General features: G+C 44.9%; 1 protein-coding gene across 1 annotated transcript in view; it reads right to left on the bottom strand.

The window, feature by feature from the left end:
* Window positions 1–6,956: 6,956 nt before the first annotated feature.
* Window positions 6,957–19,882, bottom strand: part of RECK (reversion inducing cysteine rich protein with kazal motifs) — an 84,339-nt gene continuing 71,413 nt past the window's right edge. Inside the window, exons 17-21 of the mRNA XM_047098894.1 lie at window positions 12,063–12,255; window positions 10,667–10,877; window positions 9,033–9,106; window positions 8,066–8,221; window positions 6,957–7,178 (exon numbers count right to left, since the gene is read on the bottom strand). Of these exons, the coding sequence (XP_046954850.1) occupies window positions 6,957–7,178; window positions 8,066–8,221; window positions 9,033–9,106; window positions 10,667–10,877; window positions 12,063–12,255 (856 nt within the window). The remainder of the gene's footprint in view (window positions 7,179–8,065; window positions 8,222–9,032; window positions 9,107–10,666; window positions 10,878–12,062; window positions 12,256–19,882) is intronic.

Here is a 19,882-nt window from a genome sequence, read left to right as displayed (position 1 = left end):
AATACTGCGAACTTCACTTTGGAAAAATGAAAGTGTTTGGGGCTGGGGGCAGGGGTGTCATCATGCTTCCCCACGTGAAGGCTTCCTGCCTTACCCTTGCCCCCCACCAGCCTGACTTCCTGAGAACCTAACTAGACCTTAGACTTCGCAAGTGGTGTCTATGTGCACCATTTTGCTGTGGGCCAGTGAGAGAACAAGGTGAAAAGCACTGTATAAACTATCATTCAAAGTGCTGGACAGGGGTGCCCGGGTGGCTCAGTCTGTTGAGTGTCCAACTCTTGATTTCAGCTCAGGTCATGATCTCACGGTCGGGGAGATGGAGCCCCGTGCTCTATGCTGACAGTGGGGAGCCTGCTTGGGATTCTCTCTCTCCCTCTCTCTCCGCCCCTCCCCTCAAACTAAATAAATAAACGTTAAAAAAGAAAGTGCTGGAGAGCTGTATCAGTCACTCTTATGATTCCCGTTGCTCCTTGGACTCGTCTATCAGACACCAGCTAGTGTGCTCGCCTTGTCGGTCTGACCTGACACTGAACTTAGCTCACTCTGCCCATCCCCTGGTGTCCACCCTCGTGGCGTTCTCCCACGTGGCTGGCTCCATCTCTGAGCAGCACAAATCCTGCCCTGTTGCCTGTGCCAGGGAAGGCCCAGACCCGGCCCCGGGCCTTGGCTTTGCCCTGACTTGCTGTGTGACCCTGGGCTAGTACTTCTGCTCTCTGGGCCTATTTCCCTGTATGTACAAAGTGGAAATCTACCCCCCAGCTTCAAGATTGCTGGACTGGGGAAAGGAATTTCCCTAGGAATGATGCCTCTGCTGTCCCTTCCCCTCAGCTGGCAGAGCTCACAACTCAGGCCTCTTCCACAGCCGGGAGAGAGGGGGAGAAGAGTATCCTGGAGCAGGGCCTCCGGTCCCTTTGGGAAATGGAGTGCCCGCTGTGGGGTGTGTGGGTTTGACTCCCACCAGTCCAGGGCTGAGGGAAAATCACCAATTCACATGAAGGAAAATAAAATGTCTTCTATGGATTTTGTGTCAAGGCCATCAGCATTGCTGGCAGGCTTCACTTTCCTCCCGTGGTGGAACTGAAACAGGATGAGGCCGAACCCTGAGAATGGGGGCCCAGGGGAAGCCTGGCACCCGGCCTGGCTCAGTTAATGTTTCCTCAGTAGAGTCTAGGATGTTCACAGGACAGAGGAAGAGGAAGCACAGCCTGATAGCGAGATCAGTGGATGATCTCAAAGGTCTCTTGTGACACTGAAGCTTGATGGGCTCCACAGTCATCCAGGTCCACCAGCACAGCCAGGGGGGCAAGGGCAGAGGCTCTGGATGTCATTCTGGCCTGGCATTCGAGGCCGGCAGGACTGATCTGCCTGACACCGCCCCTTCCTAACTTGTCAGCTCCACCGTTCTGTCCCGGGGACCAACCCAGACTCTCCTGCCTCTGTACCTTCGCTCAAACTGTACCTCCTACCTAGAATGCATCTCCTGAAGTCACCTGGCAAAGCCCTCCTGTTTCTCTCAGGCCCAGCTCAAATCAAACCCTCTATAAGAAGCCTTCTGTCTTCTTCTTTCTCTCCTCCTTCTAACGCTTCCCGAGTCACTTTGTACAGATTACCTACTCCTGTCTCTCCAGGCAAACCATTACTAATGGCAATGCCACTCAGGAGCTCTTAGTTGACAAACTTTCTTACTAGAAACAAATGTCCTAAGGCTTGTACTGTAGCTGTCCTAATGACTGTGACTGATGCCAATAGTGGCCCCATGCCAAGCTCACCAGCTCACTGAGAAGGGAGCCTAGGCTGGAGGAGGCCTAAGAGGCCTTTGCATTAGATGTGGGATTGGCGTTTTAAAATAACCAGGGAAGAGGCCTGAGAAATGAAATGAGGCTGTTTAAATAACTGGAGGTAAGTACTGAAGATATGGATTCAGAGAACGTTGATGATGGGGTTCTACTACCTAGTTGCAAACAGGGGTCCACCTAGCACAGCTGGGGCCAGTTACTGGGAAAATAAAACTATTTCCATGTTTACACTCTAACAAGTTGAGACTGCCAAAAAACTGGCTTTACCTGGAGGCAAATGCTGTTGGTGGCCTTTGCCTTCTTACTTGCCTTCCTGCACTTTGACTCCCCTCGGCAGCGGAATGTTCAGTCCCTGACTGTCTAGCTATAAAAATGCTGTTCCCCTTGGCCAGTTGTCTATGGCAGGAATACGACCTGATCCTGGCCAAGGAGATACAAGGGACAACTGCCGAGGGATTTCTGAGAAATATTTTTCTTAGTCATAAGAGGCACTGGCAGCAAAAGGAAAAGACACTTGTGACTCTTTTTTTAAGTTTATTTATTTTGAGAGAGAGAGAGAGATGCGGGAGGGGCAGAGAGAGAGAGAGAGAGAGAGAATCTCAAGCAGGCTCTGCACTGTCAGCACACAGCCTGATGCAGGGCTCAGACTCATGAACCATGAGATCATGACCTGAGCTGAAAGCAAGAGTCAGACGCTTAACCGACTGAGCCACCCAGGCGTCTTGAGAAGGCACTTGTGACTCTTGTCTTTCTTCTTGCTCAGAACGCTGTGCTTGAAGCTTAGCTTGGAGCTGAGACAAGCACCAGGAGACCATGACGGGGCTGCGATCTCTTCACCATGGACCTAAAACAAGGATGTGGTGCCATGAGTGACATATTTATCTGCTGTCCATGCTCTGTAGAAAAACGGTAACTTTGGAGAGATCAACCATTTAGAGTCATCCAGTGACTGGCCTTACGCCCGTCTCGTCTGTCCTGGAGCCGTTGGAAACTCCCTGATAGAGCTGGTTCGGAAGCGAGGCATCCAGGAAGCAAGCAGGATCTTCCCCTGGTTGGTCTGCTTCTATTTGCTTCTGTTTGATTTAAATTTTCTGCACTCATCACAGGGTCTCCTCTTTGTTCCCATTCTTGCTCTTGGTATAACAACTATTTTATTATTAGTCGCTTTGGATAATTCCCTCTTCCAATAGGTCAGCCTCCAAAGCACTCCCCTGTTACTGGGCTCTGCTGGTTGACGGTACAAAACCGGTGGGCGTGTGCCTGGCCGGAGCGCCAGGCCCTGCCGAGTGCTCACAGGTTGAACAGGTGTCGGGGCTAACGGCCTGCTAGAGAGATGCACACTCCCCAGAGGACACATCCAGCAAGAAGGCTTCTTCTAGGAAGAGTCATTTCCTGAGAGAAATCCATTCCATCAGGTTTAGGGGGCCGAACTCCCCTACCTTCCCTCCTCTGCCACAGCGGTGGGCATGTGACCTAGGCTGGGCCTATGACTCTCTTGGGGTCCATTCCTGCTCAATCACTTTCTGTAGACTGGGTGGGGAGCGATTTCATTTGCTTTTCTAGCATCTCGGTTTCATTACCTATGGCCATAGGAGCTTCTGAATCTTTCTCTGGAAGCTACTTTTCATGTGGGTATCTCACCTTTTAAATTGTCCTCCTCCTGCAGAACTGCTTCCTCCTGAACTTCCAGGTCCTCCCTGCTGATATTATTGGGGCACAAGAACCTCGTCTCTCTCCCCCCACAGCCCAGCTGTCTCCTACAGAATCTCGATTCAAGGCCTCTACCAGCCCGACACACTTGACCTTGGGCAGAACGCTGGAGAGCCAACAGCAGGGCTGCAGCCCGCACTGGTGTTGGAAAGTCACCGACGATCAGTCCGCGTGGCCGTCTGGGAGTGTCCGGCATAGCAGCTTTCGGGGGAGAAGCGTTATCTCCCCAGAATGACCTGACGTGGGCTCGTTTTGCCCCTGTCTTCGGGGTTCTCATGACTGTGTCCTCAGAGCAGGACCAACCTTTCTCTCCCTTAATACTCCCCTTCCCCCAAACCCAAGCACCTCTCTCATTTCTCTAGTTCCTTCCCTGACCACAAAACATCTACTGATTTTTTAATAAAAATTTTTAGTCAGTCCTGGCTAGCCTGATGAGAAATGACCTGTGTGGTGGACTGTATTGTCATTCCAAATGCTTCTGGTTCCTGCCCCAGCTCCTTCCCTGCAGCCCCTCCCCACCCAACACACACACACACACACACACACACCCCAGAAGATTATACCATCCCTACCTTTTGAAGTTAGGAGTGGCCACGTGACTTGCTTGGGCCAGTAAGGTATAAGCAGAAATGACAGTGTCACTTCTAAGCAGAGACCTAAGGGATAGTTGTGGTTCTCTCCATCTCTTCACAAACTGCCCCCCGCTCTCCTTTTTGTTGTTGTTGTTGTTGTTTTATTTTTTGACTTAAACAACAGATATTTATTTTCTCAAAGATCTGAAGGCTGGAAGTCCAAGATCAAGATGTCAGCAAGGCTGGTTTCTTCTGAGGCCTCTCGTTAACTTGCAGATGGCTGCCATCTTGCTTTGTCCTCACATGGTCTCTCCTCTGTCCAGGCACATATCTTGGGCACCATGTTCCTGGTGCCACCAAGCCAGGCTCAGGGCATGCCCTTCACCTGATTTTGTATACACGGCTGACTGAAGACGACCATTTCAACAAAATCTCTAGAGTTAACTATGTCCACTGTCAGCAGGACCTGGCGCATCCACTCCATTTCCAGAATTATGACTTGATCTGGGCTGAAGATCGAGTCAGCCAGCCATGCCTCCAGGTAAAACACCAGTGGGTCTTCCAGTTCCTGCAGAAGAGACCACCACGGCCGGGTATAAATCCATGGTGGCAGAAGCGGTGACCTCAGCAGCCGGTCCAGGGACTGGGTGGGTGTCCATCGTCCCCCTGGGCCTCAGCAGCACCTCTGCCGTTGACTATGCTAGAATCAGCAGCCCACGGGCAAGGTCTGAGTAGCTCCCACAGAACTCCAGCCTCTTTCCTCCCCCTTTGTGAGATTGCTGGAAGGGTCCCGGAGCAAAGACAGTGTAGAGCAAAGTGCAGCTGACCCGCGGTGAACACGTGATGGAAGTAAGGGGGTGAGCCTCTGTTGTCAGCCATGGAGGTTTGGGGGCCTTAGCGTCAGTGATTGATAGAAGCTCTCCGGCTCTAATCAAGAATAGGCCCTCTGTCTCCACAGCTCAGAGTTCTCTCTGCCTCACAATGAACCCTAGAGCAGCAAACTCGGGCCCGAGGCAGTGGGAGGAGGACGGCCTACTCTGTTCCTGGGTCTTGGAGGGCCTAAAGCTGGGGTCTTTGTTTTTGTTTTTTAACATTTGTTTATTTTGAAAGGGGGGGAGGGGCAGAGAGAGAGAGAGAAGGAGGGAGAGAGAGGATCCCAAGCAGGCTTCATGCTGTCAGCACAGAGCCCGACTTGGGGCTCGATCTCACCAACTGTGAGATCATGAGTCAAAATCAAGAGTCAAACGCTTAACCGACTGCACCACCCAGGAGCTCCTAAAGCTGGGGTTTTTGTACTTAACTTCCTGCCACAGTATGCCCTCTGGTCCTGCCTGGGTCTGATCTGACCAGCTCTGTTCCAGCTGCCTCGTTTTCCCAGGGCCCTTGGCTTGGAGTAATAAAACTCCTATAACTTCTTCTTTCAGAGCAAAGGGCATAGCTCACCCAAGAGTGATAGGTGGTTTCACTTTACATGTTCACACTGCTTGGAAGTACACATAATCATATAAAATTATTTTTATTAAAATAGAAAAGCTTTCCAGTATATTGCATTGAAGACATTTATATAGAAAAAGCAATTGCAACAAACACGCTACATCAGCACTGAGATATTCTGAAAGCTTTAAGTGCCCACTTTTAAACAATATTTTGGTATAATGAGCATAGCCCTATATATTTCAAAGGGTACATATAACACTGAAAAAAATACTTCATGTAAAATCTAAGTTTAGGTGCATACAAACAAGAAGTATTACACTGAATAGCTTATTTCAAACTGTGAAACACATTCAAAGTATTCAATTTCTCAGACAACATGCAGACATTTTAATACTTAGATTGACATTTTTAAATATTTAAACCACAATTCTTTATAATTCTATATCAAAAAAAGAAAGTCAGACAGAACACTTATCCACACTGTGCATATCACAAAAAGCAATGTGTCTTCATGAACGGAAAGTACTGGGTTAACACACATGATTGTCACTTTACAAATATGGCTATTCACCTTCTTCATAATAAAATAAAAATATCACGTATTATTTACACGAACTACTAATTATTTCACTTTTTGGCAAGTATATAAGTAGCAGCAATCGGTTTAAAGATTGATGTTTAAAAACTCTAAGTTTAACTCGGATGAATACCAAAGAATATACATCTGGTTAATATAAAAATGCATAATGCAATATGCTTTGATGTGATATAACTTCTCCCTTTCACAAAAGTCACACGCACGTTAGTAACCACTGAGCCTATTGCTTACAACGTGTCACGTGAATGCCATTTCCATAGCTTGCTCTGCTTAACACAATAGATGGGTTCCTGAAGTAAATTTCTGTAAATTAAATTTGCCTGATGATGAAAATGTAATTCCAAAGATGCTTTCTCTTTGTTTCATACTCTAATAGTCTCTTCACTGCGACCCCTAGCTTCTAGACAGAGCAGGTAATTATCTGTAAACAAGCACACATACCCTAGGGGCACCTTAATACTTAAAGGACCTCTGAAATGAAGTTTCCAGACACGAAGCTTATAGTAAAGTGAGTTACCTTTCTAAAAAGTGATCACGTCACTTATCAGTGATATCAAATTTGTTCGAGAGTGGGGGGGACCCATCTAAGGAGCAAACTGTAAGGCAGGAATCCACCAAAAGAAGACATCCTCTTCTCATTAGTATTTGGAAGGACATGTTTTAACATTTGTAAAAACAAAACAAAAACCCTAATATTGGCAGATTAAAAAAAATACTGTGTGGTGAATAGAGGTGACAAGTGCTTTTACTTGGCCACTATTCAACTAGAAACCAGCAGTCCTGCCTGTCCCTCACAATGTAGAAAAACTCGAGGGAGGAACGTTTTGCACTTTTCACGGGCAGTCAGTTACATGTCCAGACCATGTGCAAGGCAGGGCCCAGGCTGAGGAGGAGGAGGAAGGGGGGACAGGGGGCTCTGGCCTCGATGCCAGCTGATGGCACACTGTTCGAGACCTGTACCTGGGAAATGATGAGGGCAGAGAGAGGGACGTGGGATGCCAGAGTGGGGCTGTCAGAGTTGATGAGGGATTCGATCTTCTCTGCTTCTTTATTGCAGGCCTCAATCTGGGAGAGGATAATCAGATTTTTAAAAATCTAAAACCACAGAACCTAGGAAAAGGTCAAGTCAGACAAAATCCAAATATATCCCAACATAGAGAATATGCTTTCTCTGTCCTTCTTTTCTTGGCCAAAGTCACATTTTAATATAGTCTTACTTTATTACACAAATAGTAACAGCGTCAATGGAAATTAGCAGAAATGATCCATAATGTCACTGCCCTTACTTTTCCCACAATCCTGTTTACCACTTATCCACATTTAGATACCATCTTTACATGGTTAGACACCGTCATAGGGAAGGGACGTTCAATGCTTCCTTACCCATCCCGGAGGAAAGCAATCAGGCTTTACTAAACTTCCTGACTGTGGCAGTTTACAAACTGCTTGTATTCACCCCCTTCACTTGAGCTCCCACTGTTCTGATGCCAACACTTGGCCCCAGTGGGTGAGGCTCACCTCTAGAGTCTGAGGAAGAAAAATGGGGTCCATTAGACTAGTCCTGGTGGGCTCCTCCTCCCCAGTAGGAGCACAGCCCTGAGGAGACAGGTGTCTACTCTGGCTGTGTCACTGCGTGACCCGTGTCAGCCCCTTCCCTCCCTGGGCCTCGGCTGCCTGCTCTGTGTGTAAGCAGACGCCTTCCACGTCTGCACACTCTGGGCCACGGCCTCTCGGCCTCTCCGCTCTCCCACTCCTTCACGTTCAGCCGTCGAATGTGTGCTCGGCCTCAGCCACCGGGAAAACGCTCACCGGTACGGTTCTGTCCTTCAGAGGCTGCCTTGCTTTTCTCCTTCCTGCCCTGCCTAACTTTCCAAATGCCTCCATTCCCTACCCCACAAAGTCCTCCAAATGTGAAAGTGACAAGGAGGCTGCACAAAGCATGCTGAACACACCTGCAAAGCTTTCGGATAATGATCAACAGGAATGATCAGGATCACAATTTCTGATTCAATGCTGAAGTATCCAAATACGTCACACTGTGGGACAGACACGTGCATGCGGATTTTCTGAAGTATTTCCAGAACCGTTATTGGCTTTTTGTTTGTTACCTGCAAAGAGAAAAAATTTCTATTACCTGAATAAAAGAGGAATTCCTTATTGCTGCCTAGGTTACCTTGCTACCTTGCCTACTGGAACCCCTAAGTGTGGGGCCTCAACTCAGTAGGGGCCCTGCTGGCTGAATTCTAAATCTCCAGGGTCCATACCAAAGGGCTTCTGACTGCTGAGCTTTGTAGCTAAGATAAACACTCTCACCAGAAGCCCCCCCCCACCCCCTTTTAAGCGACTGTTCTGAATTAGGGGCCACAGGAAAATGATTAAAGTCTTCCTGTAAAAACACAAGTGTTTGAATCCAAGTGGGGATTAACTTCCAGGGAGTGGCAGGTGGGAGCCCTGTGTCCACAAAAGTGGATCAGCAGCAATGGTGCAGGAAAGGGAAAAGGGCAAAACCACCACGGGAAGGTGGCACACTCCGGAAGCACCCTCAGGAGGAATGGGGACTGAGCGGGCAGGCGGCCTTCAAACCACCGGGCCTCTGCCAGTCTCTGGCTGCTTGGTTCTGCCTCCAGCCCTAACTCTGCATACGGTGCAAGCAGGGGAAGGCTTTTCTAAGCAAGGCTCAGGCCAACTGTGACGTGTAGAGCAAGGTCACCAAACAGCCAGGGTGCAGAGGAAAGGAGCACGGGATCAGGTGCCAGACAGCCTAGTTCTACTGGTAATGAGCTGCACAGCCCTGGGCAAGTTGCTTTTCCGTGAATCACTTTCTTTTTCTATAAATGGGACGACACATTCTCCTCTATGGCATTACTGAGAGGCTTATCAATACGGTTTCAACAGTATCTGGCACAGAAAGCAATTTACCTTAGCAATAGTATCCAGTTTTTCTTTGTCAAATAAAACTCTTAACATTCCAGCACATAATGGGCAACAAGCACCTGTATAACAAAAACCATTTTACGTGTGTTCAGAATTAGAAAATGAGAATTCAAAGTAGTTGGTGAAATTACCCACCCTTCATTTTGTGCTAGGAGAGTTGTAGCTGTTCTTCCTGGTGACTGTACGTTTAGATATGTTCCCTGACCAACCCGGTCTTACTATCTATACGTTTACCCGAATCCTTCCTCCACCCTGCTTTCATCCTTTACCGCTTCTCAGGGTGAGGCAGTTATGGTACAAGACAGCAGAGAGAGCTGGCCCTTCAAGAGATGTGGGGCCTGGACCCTGCTCTGCCTCAAAACTCAGTGTGATCCTGGGAAAGGGCTCTCCTGGGCCTTTGATTTCCTGTGTACAAAACAAGGGAGCAGGTGTTTTAGGGATTCCATGAGTTTTTGATTCAAATTTAATTTTAAAAATTATTTGAAGCAGTTAAAAATTATAACAAGATATCAGAACATGGTTTCCAAGAGGGAAGAGGCTTTGTTTTGCTCACGGCTATGTCCCAGTGCCTAGTCTCTGGCACACAGTGGAAGCTCAAGAAATATTTGATGAATCCAAGGATGGAGGAATGAACTTGTTAGACTCCAGGTTAACCTGTTCCATGCAGACATGGGATAAAGTCTTTCCTGCTACCTCTGTTTAAGTGGAAAGTATGACACTGGAAGGTAAGTAGTTTAAGAAAACTGTTACCGCTTGTAATGGTCTGTATGAAATAGACTTTCTCGATTATATGCAACTAAAACAATTAAATTAAGATGCCAAGGCCAATCTAAGACCACAATCTTATATTTCTCCCAATTTCAAATGTTTGTGTTCATTGAAACTACTTCAATTATTCATTCATTCATTATTTATTCTATATTCATTAACTACTAATTCTTTATTAACTTTATGAGTAAATTTATGCATTTGAATACATAATCATAATTTTAGTAATTAAATATTGCCTTTTCTATTTATATATTGGTGTTTGGTAGGATTTTGCCTGAAAAAGTTTGCCATATTGCTTTATTTATTTATTTATAAAAGTTTATTTATTTAAAAAATTTTAATGCTTATCTATTTTTAAGAGAGAAAGAGAGACAGAGTGTGAGCGGGAGAGGGACAGAGACAGAGGGAGACACAGAATCTGTAGCAGGCTCCAGGCTCTGAGCTGTCAGCACAGAGCCCAAGATGGGGCTTGAACTCACAGACCATGAGATCATGACCTGAGCCAAAATTGGAGGCTTAAGTGAATGAGCCACCCAGATGCCCCAAGTTTATTTACTTTTTATTTAAGTAATCTCTGAGATCAAGAGTCACATGTTCCGACTGAGCCAGCCAGGCACTCCTACCATGTTGTTTTCAATCCAATGGACAAGACGATATCTAAGGTAATCTACAGCTTTTTATTAAGGTGGACTCAGAATGATGCATCTATTCAGCATCAGGTAGAGCCAAGACTTTTTGAAAAATTTAAATAAACGAGTCAACTCTCTTCTGAGTGACTCACTCTCTAGAGGTGCTAAGTAAGCCTTCCCAATCCCACCCCTGCCCCACCCCAAGCACTGCCAGCCTACCGGGTGGGATGATGGGTTTGCACTCAGTTGCAGAGAGTGAAGGACACTTCACAGCAGCACACTCAGCGACAGAACTGTACTCTGAGAGGACCCCGACGGCCTGGCAGGGCCCATAGTAATCAACAGCCACACGGTCCGAGTAGGCAGCACACACGCTACTATAGGTCTCGCCATTGTGCCCGCAGACGGGCTCTGTGGCTCTGCAGAAGGGCTGACGACAAACAAAGCGCATTTAGCCTAGAAACCTGTATGGTGCATTTTTTCTAACCAAGAGCACAGAATAGGAAGGGGAAGAGACACAGGTATAAATTCCTGGACCCTCTTAATTAAGCTCCTAAAGTTGGCTAAACTTTGGGTTGGGGGAGGGGTCAAGAGGGCTGTCCCAAGATCAACTGAAATGATTACTTTTCTCAGCCTCTCTGGGACTTGGGTGCTCATTCCACGTGACCTGATATAAGATGCCGCCCCCCTCCATTCCAGACTTCTGTGATTCCAGAAGTGCCTGTTTGAAGAAAACAAGATCAATCTTCATGCACATTCAGAAGCCTTATCATTTCCTGCCGGGTATGGGATAAGTAGAGGGAAGAGCGGAGAGATCAGTGGGGCAGAGACCCAGGATCCATCAGGTAGGTTAGGAATAAGTAAGACAAAACCTGTAGCCAGGAAGAGGGAACAAGTAGGAAAAGACTGGGAATTCAGAATAGAAGGCATCAGTGCACTTGGAACACAAGCTCTGAGGGAAAACGGGCCTAGGGGGACAAGGCAAAGGCATTTTCCTGCCAGCGAAGACCAGGAAATGAGAAGCAAGAGAAGCAACGCTGTCGTCAGGTGCTAGCCAGCTGTGGGTGGGGGATGTGGTGCGTGTGGGAAGCTTCAGTGGAGTTGTCCGTGGGGGCGTTTTTTTTTTACATGAACGCTACAAGGCTGAAAGATAAACTGATGTGAAAAGACATTAAGTTCTTCAAGAAATTTTCACTCACTCTTCAGTAGTGAGAGTGGGACTCTGGCGGAAAGAGTGGGAAAGGACTCTATTCTTGGAGGTCTTAACTCACAAACTTCCCGCCCGTCCTCTAATGAGGGCCCGCGGAACTGTGGGAAGTGACAGTGGTGCTACTGCTCGCCAGGGGTGTGTAACGTCACATTCTTTTCCTAATGGCGGTGGCAGGAAGCCGCTCTATCCTTGCCTGGGCACTAGATGCACAAAGGTCGGTACACTAGCAAGGGAGACGCCAGAGTTAGCAGAAACAACCCAACTTGGGATGGTTCATCTTAATTCTCTGGATTTGACAGGATTCACAGAAGACCCCCAAGTGATCTTACTGCTGCTTCATCTGTAAAAGATCATAAACCGGTTTTAAGCTCAGTGTACTTGGGTTTGTCAGCCAAACAACTGTACCTGGCACGGGCCTTTGTATAAGAGGCTTTGCCCCCTCTGGTACAAGGCGCAGAGACTGCTGTGCTCCATGTGGTGTGTGTCACAAACAGGATCGCGAACCTGGTCACAGGTAAGCTGTCTCGGCAAACACTCGTGTTGGCTACATCCAAATTTATCAAACGTTGTCAGGCAGACCTGTGGTTTGGGTATGCATCTGAAAAACACAAGTGTGGCACCGTGGGCCAAGGCTGGTAGGGGAGATGGTGAGGCCAGTACGGCATTGACAAGGCACAAGAGGGTGGGGAGAAAGCAAGAGAGGAATCAGAAACAGCCCCTGCCCTCAAGAGCGTATGTAGAGCGGGAGGGTCAAGCAGGCATATGAAGTAAGCTAGTAAATGACACACAAAATGCTCGTGGGAATGAGTCATTCTGATTCAGGAGCCAAGAGAAAGCACGGGGAGGAGGAGGTGTCCTGGCCGCCACGTGGAGGATAAGGAGGGTCACACAGGTGTGCCAGGCCAAGGGGGCCATACAAGCAAAGGTGTGGTGCTAGAGACTACAGTGCTGGGGGACAGGGGAGGTGACTCTGAGGGCAAGAGTCAAGGTCGCAGGGGTTGAAGTGTCACGATAGGAGGCCATCAGGTGGGTTGGCATCCAATGCTAGAGGCCTTTTAGTCAATAATAAATGAAGCATTTTCTGGGGTTTAATCTTCAGCTCGCTAATACACAGGAGTCTGTCTTAAGAGAAGGCTTCACAGTGTGTATTGAAAAAGTCAGGCTTCTGCGCTTACAGGCTGAGGACCTGCCGCTCACTGGTTGCAGATCAGACAGAATGCTACCCCACGAAGCTGGGTTTTCCTGGTAACATCAGGACCCTGCTTCATTCTCAATTCCTGAACTTCTTCAGAGGGGTTGGGGATGGTGGCTCTTCTTTAGACTTTTCTGCTATTTCGTTTCTACACAGGTCATTTATAACCTTCTATAAGAAGGCCTATTAAAATGTTCACCTTTCACTGGGCATTTGAAATAACAGGATATACAAATGTTAGTCTGCAAAATAAAAGGAGAAGAGTATAGCAGCTAGCATCATTTTATTTCCAAGGAAATTGCCTCTGCTCTTTTCGACGAGAAGCCTACTGCTCTGAAATGACCACCACCATCATCACTACTACCACCTGTGGTCACCTTTTCCGATGGGATTTAAAGTTGGAACGCACAGCGTGATATGGCTCTTTGGAAATTTAAGACATTTGAAAAGAAATAATGGAAAAGCATATTTAGAACTTCATTATCTATTAACATGGAAGGGATGAGAACCAAGACTATCAGGAGACATTTGGTAGTTTTGGAAGGAAGGATTTTGAGTACTGAAAAATAGGATCAGCGGAAAAGCTGAAAATCCAGGGGCTAAATTACACATGATGGGCAGGTACTTTGTCTTGCTTAGTGTTGTGCCCTAGTGTTTAGAAAGATGCCTGGTACATCAGTAGACATTTGATGAATGAATACAACTTTGTATTCTTTAACAATTATTTTTTGAATAGATAATTCGAGCCCATGGTGAAACTGAAAAGATACAAAATTGTACACAGTGAAAAAATTAGTCTGCCTCCCACTCTTACATCCCAGCCACCTGAACCCTTCCCCAGAGACAAATGATATTATCAATTTCTTGTTTATTAATTGCAGAGATCCTTTAGGTAAGTAGAAGCATTTATATATGCTGATTCAAGAGTATCTGCATTTAAAATTTTGATAGGCTTGGTCAAACTGCCCTCCACAGAAGATGTACCAACCCTCCCTTCAACCCCCTTCTTGTATGGAAGTGCCTGTTTCCTTATATTATGTTATCAAACTTTTTATCTTTGCCAATCTGATAGATGGAAAATGGTGCATAATTGTACCTTTAATTTACATTTCCCTTAATATGAGAAAGGTTAAGCATCATGGTAGATTGACTGGATGCTCATCAAATTCATTTAATTTTCTTCTTGGGCACACATCTAGATTATATTTCCCAGTCTCCCTGGCAGTAATTGTGGCCAAGTGATTGAGTTCTAGACAGTGGAACGTGTCTGGAAGTAGACATGAATGTTCCTTCTAAACCTGGTCTAGAAAAGCTTCTCAAGAGCAACCTTCACCATCTTCCTTCTCTTAATTGCTGGCCAGATAGAGAAGATATGGAGGAGGACTATGAGTCTGCAGGAGCTGGGCATCACTAGATGGAAGGAACTTAAATTTCTGAATCACTATGTGGAAAGCACCTGCTGAACATCCAAATGGATTGTATTTGAATTTCTACTATGTTAAAGTACTGATATTTTTGGGTTTGTATACACTAGCTAGAATTACTCCAATAAAAGCCTCTTTTCAAGTGTTTAATAACTATTTGTATTTTTCTGTTTATATCCTTGGTCCATTTTTCTATTAGGTTTTTGATTTTTGCCCATTTTTATATTAGGTTGTTGTTCTTTTACATGATGATTTGTAGGAACTCTTTTTTTTTATATGAAATTTATTGTCAAATTGGTTTCTATACAACACACAGTGCTCATCCCAAAAGGTGCCCTCCTCAATACCCATCACCCACCCTCCCCTCCCTCCCACCCCCCATCAACCCTCAGTTTGTTCTCAGTTTTTAACAGTCTCTTATGCTTTGGCTCTCTCCCACTCTAACCTCTTTTTTTTTTTTTCCTTCCCCTCCCCCATGGGTTTCTGTTAAGTTTCTCAAGATCCACATAAGAGTGAAACCATACGGTATCTGTCTTTCTCTGTATGGCTTATTTCACTTAGCATCACACTCTCCAGTTCCATCCACGTTGCTACAAAGGGGCATATTTCATTCTTTCTCATTGCCACGTAGTACTCCATTGTGTATATAAACCACAATTTCTTGATCCATTCATCAGTTGATGGACATTTAGGCTCTTTCCACAATTTGGCTACTGTTGAGAGTGCTGCTATAAACATTGGGGTACAAGTGCTCCTATGCATCAGTACTCCTGTATCCCTTGGGTAAATTCCTAGCAGTGCTATTGTTGGGTCATAGGGTAGGTCTATTTTTAATTTTCTGAGGAACCTCCACACTGCTTTCCAGAGCGGCTGCACCAATTTGCATTCCCACCAACAGTGCAAGAGGGTTCCCGTTTCTCCACATCCTCTCCAGCATCTATAGTCTCCTGATTTGTTCATTTTGGCCACTCTGACTGGCGTGAGGTGATATCTGAGTGTGGTTTTGATTTGTATTTCCCTGATAAGGAGCGACGTTGAACATCTTTTCATGTGCCTGTTGGCCATCAGGATGTCTTCTTTAGAGAAGTGTCTATTCATGTTTCCTGCCCATTTCTTCACTGGGTTATTTGTTTTTCAGGTGTGGAGTTTGGTGAGCTCTTTATAGATTTTGGATACTAGCCCTTTGTCCGATATGTCATTTGCAAATATCTTTTCCCATTCCGTTGGTTGCCTTTTAGTTTTGTTGGTTGTTTCCTTTGCTGTGCAGAAGATTTTTATCTTCATAAGGTCCCAGTAATTCATTTCTGCTTTTAATTCCCTTGCCTTTGGGGATGTGTCAAGTAAGAGATTGCTACGGCTGAGGTCAGAGAGGTCTTTTCCTGCTTTCTCCTCTAGGGTTTTGATGGTTTCCTGTCTTACATTCAGGTCCTTTATCCATTTTGAATTTATTTTTGTGAATGGTGCGAGAAAGTGGTCTAGTTTCAACCTTCTGCATGTTGCTGTCCAGTTCTCCCAGCACCATTTGTTAAAGAGACTGTCTTTTTTCCATTGGATGTTCTTTCCTGCTTTGTCAAAGATGAGTTGGCCATACGTTTGTGGATCTAGTTCTGGGGTTTCTATTCTATTCCATTGGTCTATGTGTCTGTTTTTTGTGCCAATACCATGCTGTCTTGATGATTACAGCTTTGTAGTAGAGGCTAAAGTCCGGGATTGTGATGCCTCCTGCTTTGGTCTTCTTCTTCAAAATTACTTTGGCTATTCGGGGCCTTTTGTGGTTCCATATCAATTTTAGGATTGCTTGTTCTAGCTTCGAGAAGAATGCTGGTGCAATTTTGATTGGGATTGCATTGAATGTGTAGATAGCTTTGGGTAGTATTGACATTTTGACAATATTTATTCTTCCAATCCATGAGCACGGAATGTCTTTCCATTTCTTTATATCTTCTTCAACTACCTTCATAAGCTTTCTATAGTTTTCAGCATAGAGATCTTTTACATCTTTGGTTAGATTTATTCCTAGGTATTTTATGCTTCTTGGTGCAATTGTGAATGGGATCAGTTTCTTTATTTGTCTTTCTGTTGCTTCATTGTTAGTGTATAAGAATGCAATTGATTTCTGTACATTGATTTTGTATCCTGCAACTTTGCTGAATTCATGTATCAGTTCCAGCAGACTTTTGGTGGAGTCTATCGGATTTACCATGTATAATATCATGTCATCTGCAAAAAGCGAAAGCTTGACTTCATCTTTGCCAATTTGGATGCCTTTGATTTCCTTTTGTTGTCTGATTGCTGATGCTAGAACTTCCAGCACTATGTTAAACAACAGCGGTGAGAGTGGGCATCCCTGTCGTGTTCCTGATCTCAGGGAAAAAGCTCTCAGTTTTTCCCCACTGAGGATGATGTTAGCTGTGGGTTTTTCATAAATGGCTTTTATGATGTGTAAGTATGTTCCTTCTATCCTGACTTTCTCAAGGGTTTTTATTAAGAAAGGGTGCTGGATTTTGTCAAAGGCCTTTTCTGCATTGATTGACAGGATCATATGGTTCTTCTCTTTTTTTTTATTAATGTGATGTATAACATTGATTGATTTGCGAATGTTGAACCAGCCCTGCATCCCAGGAATGAATCCCACTTGATCATGGTGAATAATTCTTTTTATATGCTGTTGAATTCGATTTGCTAGTATCTTATTGAGAATTTTTGCATCCATATTCATCAGGGATATTGGCCTGTAGTTCTCTTTTTTTACTGGGTCTCTGTCTGGTTTAGGAATCAAAGTAATACTGGCTTCATAGAATGAGTCTGGAAGTTTTCCTTCCCTTTCTATTTCTTGGAATAGCTTGAGAAGGATAGGTATTATCTCTGCTTTAAACGTCTGGTAGAACTCCCCTGGGAAGCCATCTGGTCCTGGACTCTTATTTGTTGGGAGATTTTTGATAACCGATTCAATTTCTTCGCTGGTTATGGGTCTGTTCAAGCTTTCTCTTTCCTCCTGATTGAGTTTTGGAAGAGTGTGGGTGTTTAGGAATTTGTCCATTTCTTCCAGGTTGTCCAATTTGTTGGCATATAATTTTTCATAGTATTCCCTGATAATTGTTTGTATCTCTGAGGGATTGGTTGTAATAATTCCATTTTCATTCATGATTTTATCTACTTGGGTCATCTCCCTTTTCTTTTTGAGAAGCCTGGCTAGAGGTTTGTCAATTTTGTTTATTTTTTCAAAAAACCAACTCTTGGTTTCGTTGATCTGCTCTACAGTTTTTTTAGATTCTATATTGTTTATTTCTGCTCTGATCTTTATTGTTTCTCTTCTTCTGCTGGGTTTAGGCTGCCTTTGCTGTTCTGCTTCTAGTTCCTTTAGGTGTGCTGTTAGATTTTGTATTTGGGATTTTTCTTGTTTCTTGAGATAGGCCTGGATTGCGATGTATTTTCCTCTCAGGACTGCCTTCGCTGTATCCCAAAGCGTCTGGATTGTTGTATTTTCATTTTCGTTTGTTTCCATATATTTTTTAATTTCTTCTCTAATTGCCTGGTTGACCCACTCATTCTTTAGTAGGGTGTTCTTTAACGTCCATGCTTTTGGAGGTTTTCCAGACTTTTTCCTGTGGTTGATTTCAAGCTTCATAGCATTGTGGTCTGAAAGTATGCATGGTATGATTTCAATTCTTGTAAACTTATGAAGGGCTGTTTTGTGACCCAGTATATGATCTATCTTGGAGAATGTTCCATGTGCACTGGAGAAGAAAGTATATTCTGTTGCTTTGGGATGCAGAGTTCTAAATATATCTGTCAAGTCCATCTGATCCAATGTATCATTCAGGGCCCTTGTTTCTTTATTGACCGTGTGTCTAGATGATCTATCCATTTCTGTAAGTGGAGTGTTAAAGTCCCCTGCAATTACCATATTCTTATCAATAAGGTTGCTTATGTTTATGAGTAATTGTTTTATATATTTGGGGGCTCCAGTATTCGGTGCATAGACATTTATAATTGTTAGCTCTTCCTGATGGATAGACCCTGTAATTATTATATAATGCCCTTCTTCATCTCTTGTTACAGCCTTTAATTTAAAGTCTAGTTTGTCTGATAGAAGTATGGCTACTCCAGCTTTCTTTTGGCTTCCAGTAGCATGATAGTTCTCCATCCCCTCACTCTCAATCTAAAGGTGTCCTCAGATCTAAAATGAATCTCTTGTAGACAGCAAATAGATGGGTCTTGTTTTTTTATCCATTCTGATACCCTATGTCTTTTGGTTGGCACATTTAATCCATTTACATTCAGTGTTATTATAGAAAGATACAGGTTTAGAGTCATTGTGATGTCTGTATGTTTTATGCTTGTAGTGATGTCTCTGGTACTTTGTCTCACAGGATCCCCCTTAGGATCTCTTGTAGGGCTGGTTTAGTGGTGACAAATTCCTTCAGTTTTTGTTTGTTTGGGAAGACCTTTATCTCTCCTTCTATTCTAAATGACAGACTTGCTGGATAAAGGATTCTCAGCTGCATATTTTTTCTGTTTAGCACACTGAAGATCTCGTGCCAATCCTTTCTGGCCTGCCAAGTTTCAAAAGAGAGATCAGTCATGAGTCTTATAGGTCTCCCTTTATATGTGAGGGCACATTTATCCCTTGCTGCTTTCAGAATTTTCTCTTTATCCTTGTATTTTGCCAGTTTCACTATGATATGTCGTGCAGAAGATCGATTCAAGTTACATCTGAAGGGAGTTCTCTGTGCCTCTTGGATTTCAATGCCTTTTTCCTTCCCCAGTTCAGGGAAGTTCTCAGCTATTATTTCTTCAAGTACCCCTTCAGCACCTTTCCCTCTCTCTTCCTCCTCTGGGATACCAATTATGCGTATATTATTTCTTTTTAGTGTATCACTTAGTTCTCTAATTTTCCCCTCATACTCCTGGATTTTTTTATCTCTCTTTTTCTCAGCTGCCTCTTTTTCCATAACTTTATCTTCTAGTTCACCTAGTCTCTCCTCTGCCTCTTCAATCCGAGCCGTCGTGGTTTCCATTTTGTTTTGCATTTCGTTTAAAGCGTTTTTCAGCTCCTTGTGACTGTTCCTTAGTCCCTTGATCTCTGTAGCAAGAGATTCTCTGCTGTCCTCTATACTGTTTTAAAGCCCTGTGATTAATTTTATGACTATTATTCTAAATTCACTTTCTGTTATATTATTTAAATCCTTTTTGATCAGTTCATTAGCTGTTGTTATTTCCTGGAGATTCTTCTGAGGGGAATTCTTCCGCTTGGTCATTTTGGATAGTCCCTGGAGTGGTGAAGACCTGCAGGGTACTTCCCCTGTGCTGTGCTGTATAACTGGAGTTGGTGGGCGGGACCACAGGCAGACCTGATGTCTGCCCCCAGCCCACCACTGGGGCCACAGTCAGACTCATGTGTGCCTTCTTTTCCCCTCTCCTAGGGGCGGGATTCACTGTGGGGTGGTGTGGCCTGACTGGGCTACTTGCACACTGCCAGGCTTGTGGTGCTGGGGATCTGGCGTATTAGCTGGGGTGGGTAGGCAAGGTGCACGGGGGCTGGAGGGGCAGGCTTAGCTCCCTTCTCCTTAGGTGATCCACTTCAGGAGGGGCCCTGTGGCAGCGGG

The sequence above is a fragment of the Lynx rufus genome, unplaced genomic scaffold (genome assembly GCF_022079265.1).
Source record: "Lynx rufus isolate CCGP_SWC_20201006 ecotype Redwood Valley unplaced genomic scaffold, mLynRuf1.p SCAF_10, whole genome shotgun sequence".
NCBI lineage: Eukaryota > Metazoa > Chordata > Mammalia > Carnivora > Felidae > Lynx > Lynx rufus.
This window is presented reverse-complemented; position numbering and strand designations above follow the sequence as displayed.